The sequence below is a fragment of the Phoenix dactylifera genome, chromosome 15, assembly GCF_051530095.1.
Source record: "Phoenix dactylifera cultivar Ajwa chromosome 15, Ajwa_hap1_PhDact_Kaust_v1.1, whole genome shotgun sequence".
Taxonomy (NCBI): Eukaryota; Viridiplantae; Streptophyta; class Magnoliopsida; order Arecales; family Arecaceae; genus Phoenix; species Phoenix dactylifera.
In genome coordinates, this window is record NC_143204.1 from 15328142 (window position 1) to 15338522 (window position 10381).

The 10381-nt window shown below is 45.1% G+C and overlaps 1 protein-coding gene across 1 annotated transcript; it reads left to right on the forward strand.

Annotated features, from left to right (window-relative positions):
• Nucleotides 1-7278: 7278 nt before the first annotated feature.
• Nucleotides 7279-9532, forward strand: LOC120113231 (indole-3-acetic acid-amido synthetase GH3.8-like). Its single transcript, XM_039134029.3, has 3 exons — nucleotides 7279-7713; nucleotides 7842-7943; nucleotides 8054-9532. The coding sequence occupies exons 1-3, from the start codon at nucleotides 7382-7384 to the stop codon at nucleotides 9429-9431; spliced, it is 1812 nt and encodes a 603-aa protein (XP_038989957.2). The 5' UTR covers nucleotides 7279-7381; the 3' UTR covers nucleotides 9432-9532.
• Nucleotides 9533-10381: the final 849 nt, after the last annotated feature.

Here is a 10381-nt window from a genome sequence, read left to right on the forward strand (position 1 = left end):
TGTTTTCTTCCAAGTCTCTTTCTACATTCATTTTCCATTTTATATCCTGGAAAGCATGAGTTCTCACCTTGGCCCGTCAAGCTATCAGAGCTGGTGGGGAGGCTGTTCAGTGCCCACCAAGCGACTTGATTATTTGGTTCTGGGACGTTTGTTAACAGACCAAAACGGGCATAGGGCCACAACAATTTCAGGTTAGACCATTCTTGCTAGTTTAGAGCACAGTTGTGATACTTTATTGAAAAAGGTGATTTAACTAAGATCAGTGTTAAACTGAATTCATGTCTCGGTGAAAGCAGTAAGCGTGCAGCATGAGCTATGAAGAGCTTTTATTTGTTTGGACATTTTCGTTTGCCTGATCAGCTTTGCCAGTTTGATTGAGTCTTGCACTTTAGGCATAGCAATGCTTAACCTGCTTAACTAGTTTTTCTTGATTCAACCTATTGTAGGTTGGCTTGGATTATTTGCTTAATAAAATGGTCGGGTGCAAGTTTGGATTTTAATTCATTCAGTAAACAGCTGTGGTTCAGGTTGAAAGATTTTCCGTTCGTCTTGTATCTGATCTGACCTGGTTGTCATCTCTACTTCTGGTGGCGTATTTGAGTTTTTATGACTTGATGACAACCAACCATGTACTACGGTCCAAGGTTACGTTTCTGAGTAATAAAATTTGGGGAGACAACATCAATCATTAGGATATCCTGAGGACCATTGACTATGAGTATGCTTCATTCGATGAGGAGCCTGAAAGATTGAAGGCCATAATCATAAACTTGATTGAATTCGAGCACCAGATATGACTTTCATCCCACAAAGCTTTGAGAACCAGAGGCAGGATCATGATAATTCTGCCTATTGTTGATTTAAGGGAACTTTGGATTAGGCGACGTAGGATGTTGCTAGTAACCTCTCAAGAGGAATTAATGATGTTTGATTTCTTAGGATTTTGAGGTCTAGTCCATCTAGAGGTATCGTGCTGCAATTATTATCTTCATGTGACTTGGTTTTCCAATGGAAAATCTCTCCATTTTACTTCCACTTTCACTTCAAACTTCCAACTCACATCTTACTTTCTGTGTAAATCACGCGCCATACTGCCATCTCTCTCTTATTACATCTATCAAAGTTAGCTTTGCAGATGATTTTGTACTCTAATCCAATAAAAATGCTTCAGTTTGCCAAGTATGTACTCAAAGTTAGCAACGTCCTCAAAAAAACTGTTGACCGCAGCCTTCTTAGGAACCGTGGGAAGCAAAGTTGAAATCTTTTGTTCAATTGCGATTGAACTGAAAACTAGCTTTCATTTCTAGTTTTTGCCCCCTTAGAATCTATTTGGGTATTCCCGCAGGAGTATTTTATAAGAATTGGGAAGAGGTGAAAGATCGGCAACTAAGAGGAAAGAAGATACCAAAAATTATAGGAAGAAAAGAAAAAAAAAACTGATGGAGATCATATTCTTCCTCCCATAGAATTTGAGATGGAAAGTGCTGCTGCTAATAGCCATGCCCAAATATAGTGCCCAATCCATCTAACAATAGAAAATCTAGTGCAATCTTGCTGGATTACCCAAATAGGCTGTTATTAAAAAAGTTAGTATCGATACGTATTAGTAAGATGGAGCATACATACAACTAGAAGCCTATAGATTCACAGATCAATTACAATTAGTTGTTGTTTCTCAAAGTACTATGAGCATGTAACTCTGTTAGCATGTGCGCAACTTTCTTACCCCTCCATTTTTTTTGGTGAAAAATAGGAGGGGAGGGGGAGGGGCAGAACCCCACCCGTATAGCAGCCCCCACAGGGCCTCCCTTCCACCAAAGAATGTTCGATGCAGGTCGCGCATGCCCTCCTTAACCTATGAAAAACCTCACTGGACCATCCACGTGTGAGTACGTCACCCCAGCGCCACCTCAATACTGATAGAAGGAAAGCATATCCATACAGAGCCATCCGGGTGTGGGGCATGCGGTCTTCTGATTTAATCGACGCCCACGCGTTTCAAACCTGGACAACTTGGGTGGAGTCCAAGCCCCCTTACCACCAGGCTACCACTTGGTGGCTACCTCTCCCTTTTCACTATCTTAGTCTACCCATCTGTCTGTGGATGGTAAGCACTGCTAAATGAAAGAATCATTCTCAACTTGGGGTTATTGTCTAAGGCATGAAATCGAAAGTCCATATAGCCATACCACCTCTTGAAAGAACAGTCCTGCAATAAAAGATGCATCTAGTGTCTTCCTACATGTAATGAACTAGACCATCTTAGAAAAATGATTCACCACCACCAAGACCGAATCAAAGCCACGTTTAGTCGTTGAGAGCTCCAATTCAAAGTCCATGCTGACGTGGTCTATGGTGCATTTGGCATTAGCAATGGTATGCATACTCCTGCATTCATTGCTATCCGTTTAGATACCCGATATGGATGGCATCGCTCGATATATCTCTCTACATCCCTCCTTAGCTTAGCTAATAATATTGCATGGACATAAGCTGAATATACCTTGTCATGACCAAAGGCAGCCTCTCCATGCAGCTCTTGTAGGATTTTAGGTGAGTCTCTTTCAAGAAGAAGCCATTTTGTAATTGAAAGTCATCATGTTGTTGAGTTTGCACCTCATTAAAAATACTAGCAAAGTATGGATCAGTAGCCAACGTATCTCTAAAAAAATCAAAACCTATTAGAGTAGCATGCATGGTGGTAAGCAAACAAGTATGATAGTTTAAAGCATCAGCTACCGAAGCAAGATTACAAACCTTTGCGGATAACTTGACCACTTAGAATGATGTGAAATGTGCTTATACATGCTATAGAGATATTTGAGAGCCTCATGGTCGGAATATAAAATAAACTCCCAGCATAAAAGATGCGGTAGCTAATACTTAAGTGTTTGCAACTAGAGCATAAAATTTGACGGCATATGTGGAATAGTTAAGCTTGGACCCACTCAACTTTTGGCTGAAGCAATTGGCCTCCTTTTTGGCTCAAGACTATCTTAATATCCATCTTGGTGCAAAGAGGCGAGTGAGCTGCCCGAAGGAGTGGATAGATCCGGGCCGAAGGGTCGCAAGGAACGCTTTGTAAAGCATGGCGTCGGTGGCTCCGTGTAGCATTATGAGAGTTGATCCCATGGTTGGAGTTTGACCTCTTTGAAGAAAGAGCGGACGTCACTCGTCTGTATCACATCGAGAAACATTGAAGCTTTCAAGATGGTCTAAAAAATCCGAGGTGCCGTCGTACGACTCTATTTGAGACATCTTGATCCGACATGGAATTGGTCCTCCATGATCTGCCAGGAGAAGGGGCTTCGAGGAAAAGTTGAAGTCGTTGCTCACCCTTCGGCGCCTGCCCTTTGAGGGTCTGAATCTGACAGTTCATTTCCTCTATTCTCCTATCGAGGTCGACAACCTGCTTAGGCGGGGGCTCCATGGGACGAACAGGCGCGAGACTCTGGACGAAGTTCCTACTAGAATGGGGGCTTGGAGTGCACCATCTCCCATTCTAAAGGGGTCCTCCACCGACTGTGCCGACTCTGACGCGACCGCTTAGGATCTCGATCCTAAGAGCGGTGCATATTCTTGGGGCACGTGATGTACCGATGCTGAGAATGGGGGTTGTGCTGGCCAGTTTCTTGTTGGATCGGTTTCGGTCGCGTCATTGTCTGCTGTAGACTCTGAACCACCATGGTCAAGGCCTACACCTGTTGAGTGAGCAGGTTGAACTACTTATTGTCTACAAGCACAGCAGGTCGCTCCGATGAAGCAGGTTCGGAGCTCTTTAATGACCCTTGGGAGGTTGGTGTGCAGCGTTGCGAAGCATGCAATGCGCCATGGGTTCCTCACACTTCATGCTGGTTGTTTCTCCCTTCAGTTGATGTAGTTGGGGGATGAGCCCTCCTCACGCCAATTTGTTATCGCAGAATTTGGACCAAGGTGGAAATACAGCTTAGACGACCCTAAGGTCAGTAGGCTCTGATACTAGTCTCCTCCGCTATGTGGCTTGTAAGAAGTCTGCTTGCCGGATAGTTTCCAACGGAGGATCCTTCAATGCGTGAACTAGATCAGAATCATTCTCAACGAATCCATAAGAAGTGATCCAATTTTTTTCATTTAAGTTAGAACAATGGAGTAACAATATGGAAGGAAGTGAGTTTCAGCAGAGGGTCGCTCTATGAGTAGTGTTGCATGTATATTACATACCTGAGGTTCCCTGAGTTGCTCCTCTTATATAGAAAATCCAGTTTGTCGTTACCTGGGTCGACATGATAGTACGGTCGCGACGTGGGTGTTAGTCCACATGGGCGACAGTGTATGCTAGTGAGGCGCAGGATGTGATGCTGCTGTGACTGCGAACTGCCAGGATTGTCGGTTGTTCGGACTATCAGCCTTTGTCGACTAGTGCCAATTGTCATTTCCAGCTGATGACTTCTCGGTCAATCGATTTTTCGGCTAGGGCTAGGGAGGCCGAGGTAGTTCTCTTCAGCTTATAGCTGAGATAAAGGGGGAGACCTAGTCTAAAATCGAGGTATCCAATATTTTCTTGATCATATCTCTAAAGTCTAAAGTATGGCCTGTGATTGTGACACAGCACAAATTAAAGCTGGTCTTTATCAAATAAGAAAGGAAAGAAACAAGAAATTTCTTACTCGTAAAGAGATGAAAAAAGAATGATTCAGTAAGACCGAGGTCAGTAGAAAGTGGCCGAACAAGAATGCCGGGTAATCAGCACGCGTGTCTTATCCCAACGTAGCATGAATGCAGACCGTAAGTGACTTGTGGCAGCTTGATTTCTGTCTCTAACTCTAAAGCAAGCTTCACATGCACATTTGTACAGTGCCAGAGGCCATGTCCTTCTCACCTCCATAATCTTTTTGGAGGAGAAAAAACTGACCCTGTTGGACTTTCTGGCTCCCACCTGCCCTACATGTACAAAGTTCGCCATCAGGAGATGGTCTAAAGTTTGGACCACCATGGTCCCTCTGTTGATGAACTAGTGTTCCCTAGGGTGTTGAATCCAAATACGGATGACTAGGCTGGCTAAGCTACTATCTATGAAAAACATATTTGAATATTTGATTAATTTAATTTAAACCAGTGGAACCTACCTTTGTTTTTTATAGTTTAGCCATAAGAGCAACCAGTAGTCTTGCATAAGGTACATCTGAAGCATAAGTTAATATAGAGCACTTATAAATTACTCGACCTAGTGTCATCTAGTGCAGCAGCCACATATGTCTATGATCAATTTTGACTAGTTCACTAGATTCTTTCAGTAACATCAAGAAAACTAAATTACTAATGGGCCAATGAACTCATCGACTGGCGTTCACTTTATGATTAATTCAAAGCAGGTGATAAATGTTTTGCTCTTCCACTGAGAAAAGGAGGAGGATATTTCAGTAGCTAAGATGTGAGTTTTGGGACTCATACATTGAATACTAACACATGAAAGAGAACTTAATCAACGTTGCGGGTGTAGGTGATGCGTGGAACCCACAGCTTTTGCTTAATGACAAACCTTTCAAAGAAAAATTTTGTTTGCTTCCCTGCATGATAGAGAAGTCTATCTTACAAGAACGTGCATGGAAGCTCCAGAATTGGCATTGATTCTTCCATTTGCATTCGCATACATGCACATATAGCCATCCATTTCTATATATATTCACAATTAATACGCAAGGAAAGGATGTGATGCAGAAAGAAAGATGGCAGCAATATATAACATTATGGCATATTGAAAAGATAGGCCTATATTCTCATTGGCATCATGCTCGCACTTAGCACACCTCTCACCAAATACTATGGCTATCAAATAAATTTTTACATGCGATGGATAATTGATCAGTCTCAAAATGAAAGTTCTCTACTGTTGGGATCATAAAGTTAAAAAAAAAAATAATTCTCAGATGCAATTGGTTTTCACCGTTTTTGTACTCTCTTGGTGCCTTTTAACATCTTGAAGTCTATGAACATATGCACTCAATTATGGCCACGCTGTTCATATATTTGGCTAATCAAATGATTGATAATAACTTAAAGAAGAAACATGTTTGTATCATACAAATGTTATGCAAGAATCACATAACTGATGTATAACTTCCATATTGCTGCTCTCGACAGGCTACACTTGATATCAAACAATATATCAAAGGGAGGCAACAGAATAGTCTTGAATGCTTCACTTTTATTGCTTTTTTTTTTTTTAAAAAAAAATTGTTTCCTTTTTTGTGTGCACACTTGCAAAGTTGCAGAAGGCTTTCGCGTTAAAAATTTGCATTACTTGGAAAAACATATAACGTTCTTGAACACTAAAATATAGCATGAGTGTGAAACTTCCTGCATCTAGAATTGATGCATTTGAAGAGCTATTTTTGGCCTCGTTGATTCACTTGCTAGTTGAGAACTATGTGTGAACCATTTACAATTTGAATTAGATAAATTCGTTCCTATGAGCTATGCAATCACAAGGACAAGACTTTACCAGTACAGCCAATTAATAATCAAGCCTTTGCATGCCTAGCCATAAATTAAAGGTTGGTTAGGATCCGAATCAGCAACCAACCAATTGAAGCGCTCATCATCTAATATTACAAGATCGTAGGCCGGCTGCTACAAGCCTCCAATAAGATATGTACTATTGTGTTAGTACATAAACATATTCGCCTAAAATAAGGTCTACGTCATGAATCTTTAGAAGAAGAAATTTTCCTATGGACAATTTATATCTATATTTAAAAAAAAAATAAAAGAAGAGGATACTATTTTATGCATCCAATATATTGTTTTCTAGCAACCATCGATCAGGCTGAGTTATCCGCTACACGCCGTCGTGCTATTCTGTCAGGTGTCAGCTCGATCAGCAAAGAGACGTCCTCAAGACGCCCCATTCGAATAGTTCCAGTCCGGCGTTCATGCGGCTCTTGCCACGCCGTCCGAGGACATGAAACCCAGCGGCCACGGCCGCCGGCACCGCACCGCTGACGAGGTCAACAACCCCGAACGCCCAGAGCTCGCCACGAGTCACTGAGTCGAGGTGGACGACAACAATTGCCGACCTGGCATGACCCTACATGGAGGAGAAGTGGGCCCCATTGTCGGATTGTGTCCGTCCTAGGACACGACAGCGGGCCCACAGTGTCCTGTCGCAGCACTACATGTCTGGCGATTTCCTTGGGCCCACCTCCTTCGTCGTTCGGTGGACCCCGCAACCGTTCGACAGTACGCGTGACATGATCTCGACCTCTCCCCCATCTCCCACCTATAAATACTCCCCCAACCTCGCCAGAGCTCTCTCCATCTCCGTCGCGGCCTCTGATTCCGGCTCCTCTCTCTCTCCACCACAGCTACAGCTCCTCATACCAAGCCAAGGTTAATAGACCAAATGGCCGTGGAAACCACCATCCCCACGACGACCTCCACATCCCTCGGCCCGGCCGCGAACGAGAAAGATGCCGAGAAGCTCCGTTTTATCGATGAGATGACCGCCTACGCCGACGCGGTCCAGGAGAAGGTGCTGGCCGAGATCCTGAGCCGGAACGCCGAGACCGAGTACCTCCAGAGGTACAAGCTTGGCGGTGCCACCGACCGTGCCACCTTTAAGGCAAAGATCCCCATGGTCACCTATGAGGACCTCCAGCCGGAGATCCAGCGCATCGCCAACGGAGACCGCTCTCCCATTCTCTCAGCCCACCCTATCTCTGAATTCCTCACCAGGTGTGTCTTCGTTAATTATCTAGTTAATTACAAGTATTACTACTAATTTTGGTGTAGACATTTTTTGGCTGCCGAAAAGTAGTGACCTGCGCTTCGAACGTGCTAATTAATATTATTTTGTCTTGTAGCTCGGGGACGTCGGCCGGTGAACGGAAGCTGATGCCGACCATCAAAGAAGAGCTGGACCGCCGGCAGCTCCTCTACAGCCTTCTCACTCCTGTCATGAACCTGTTAGTAAAATCTTTCCGTCTTATCTTACCAATCAATTAATTTAATTACGAGAACAATAAGGGTCATTAGACTGAGTATTGTTTGTTACGTTCGGCGCTCTATATACCAGTTACGTGCCGGGGCTGGACAAGGGGAAGGCCCTCTACTTTTACTTCGTGAAGTCGGAGACCAGGACTCCCGGCGGGCTATTGGCGCGGCCGGTGCTGACGAGCTACTACAAGAGCGAGCACTTCAAGAGCCGCCCCTACGATCCCTACAACGTGATCACCAGCCCTACCCCCGCCATCCTCTGCGCCGACTCCTTCCAGAGCATGTACGTGCAGATGCTCTGCGGCCTCCTCCACCGCCTCCAAGTCCTCCGCGTCGGCGCCGTCTTCGCATCCGGCCTCCTCCGCGCCATCCGCTTCCTCCAGCTCCACTGGGAGGAGCTAGCCCGCGACATCGCCGCCGGCTCGCTCAGCCCCAAGATCACCGACCTTTCGGTCCGGGACTCGGTCGCCGACATCCTGCAGCCCGACCCAGAGCTGGCCGAGTTCGTCAGAGCCGAGTGCTCGACGGGGGAGTGGGCCGGGATCATAACCCGGATCTGGCCTAGTACCAAATATCTGGACGTGATCGTGACGGGGGCCATGGCGCAGTACATCCCGACCTTGGAGCACTACAGCGGCGGTCTCCCGATGGCGTGCACCATGTACGCCTCCTCCGAGTGCTACTTCGGGCTCAACCTGCGGCCGATGTGCAAGCCCTCCGATGTCTCCTATACCATCATGCCCAACATGGCCTACTTCGAGTTCCTCCCACTGGAGCTGGCCGCCACGCGCAAGGGCGACGGCGACGTCCAGCTCGTGGACCTGGCCCGCGTGGAAGTCGGCAAGGAGTACGAGCTTGTGATCACCACCTACTCGGGGCTCTGCCGGTACCGGGTCGGCGACATCCTCCGGGTGACCGGCTTCCACAACGCGGCCCCGCAGTTCCGCTTCGTGCGGCGGAAGAACGTGCTGCTCAGCATCGAGTCGGACAAGACCGACGAGGCGGAGCTCCAGAAAGCGGTGGAGAGCGCGTCGGAGCTCCTCAAGCCATACAACGCCACCGTGGTGGAGTACACGAGCCACGCCTTCACCAAGACCATCCCGGGGCACTACATCATCTATTGGGAGCTCCTGGTCAAGGACTGCTCTCAAGGGAGGACGCCTGGTGGGGAGGTGATGGAGCGTTGCTGCCTGGCGATGGAGGAGGCGCTGAACTCGGTGTACCGGCAGAGCCGGGTGGCGGACGGGTCGATCGGGCCGCTGGAGATCAGGGTGGTGAGGGGAGGAACCTTCGAAGAGCTCATGGACTACGCCATCTCGAGGGGGGCGTCCATCAACCAGTACAAGGTCCCTCGCTGCGTCAACTTCCCGCCGATCCTGGAGCTTCTCGACTCCCGGGTGGTCTCGGCCCACTTCAGCCCGGCCCTGCCCAACCGGTCCCCACAGCGGTCAGGCTAGAATATGGGAATCCCGTCAGAAACTCTCAACGAAATTAAATAAAACTATTAGTTGGAAGGAAATAAAGAAACGGTTTGGAGAATCCACAAATACTTTCACTGTAGAGAGCACACCCCCTCGAGGTGCATGCGAGCTTCCATCAAACAAACCATTCCGGTGTGGAAGTCGATTCAGACGATAAGTATTTAGAAAACTAGGAAATCGCTTTCTAATTGGTGAGCCCTCTCTTCATTTTGATACTCGTTTCGAAGGGGAGAGTTGAAATAAATATGGACTCATTGGATTAGAAGGTTCGTACAAGCGCGTTAGATTAACAATTAATTTATCTCGACGGAATAAAGACCGAGCCAAGATAAGTCAACATGATAAACTAAAGAATAAAAATAAAAATTAGAATAATTAAAATTTGTTTTAAAGGTAACAAGTTTTTAATAATTCCTACCTTGTTTTAAAATTGTGGTTAGAAAAAATAATATTGTTTGGTTCGCTGAAATTTTTTTTTTCTTATTGAAATATTTTTTCCTAGAAAGCTGATTTCTAGGGTTATGTCTAAAAAAATAATTTTGGTATGTTTAGTTGATTATGGAAAAGTATCACATTAGAGAGTAGCTTATTTTTGGTTGAGTATCTAAAGTTATGAAATATCTATTATACCCTTAATAAAGAGAAATACCTTATTGATTAATTTTGATTGCTTAAAGAAAGTTTTGGAAAAAAAAAGATCCTAATTCTTAATAAATGGAGAAGTAGCTTTTCTATGTCCCTCATGAATTTTTTTTTTATGAAACATTGAAATCTTATTTTTATAGGATTAGTATTTTTTCATCTCTCTTTTTTGAAAACTCTAACCAAACAAGAGGTCTTTTTTCGTTTTTACGTCGTGAGCCAAACAAGTCGTATGTATCATGTTTCTGATGAGAGGTATCTTCGGTATTTGAATTTGCATCCAG

Excerpts from the sequence above, each read along its gene's own strand:
- LOC120113231 (XM_039134029.3), top strand. The coding sequence starts at position 7,382 with ATGGCCGTGGAAACCACCATCCCCACGACGACCTCCACATCCCTCGGC. Across the intron at positions 7,714-7,841 it reads ATCTCTGAATTCCTCACCAG|CTCGGGGACGTCGGCCGGTG; the intron begins GTGTGTCTTCGT and ends TTTGTCTTGTAG. Across the intron at positions 7,944-8,053 it reads CTCACTCCTGTCATGAACCT|TTACGTGCCGGGGCTGGACA; the intron begins GTTAGTAAAATC and ends TCTATATACCAG.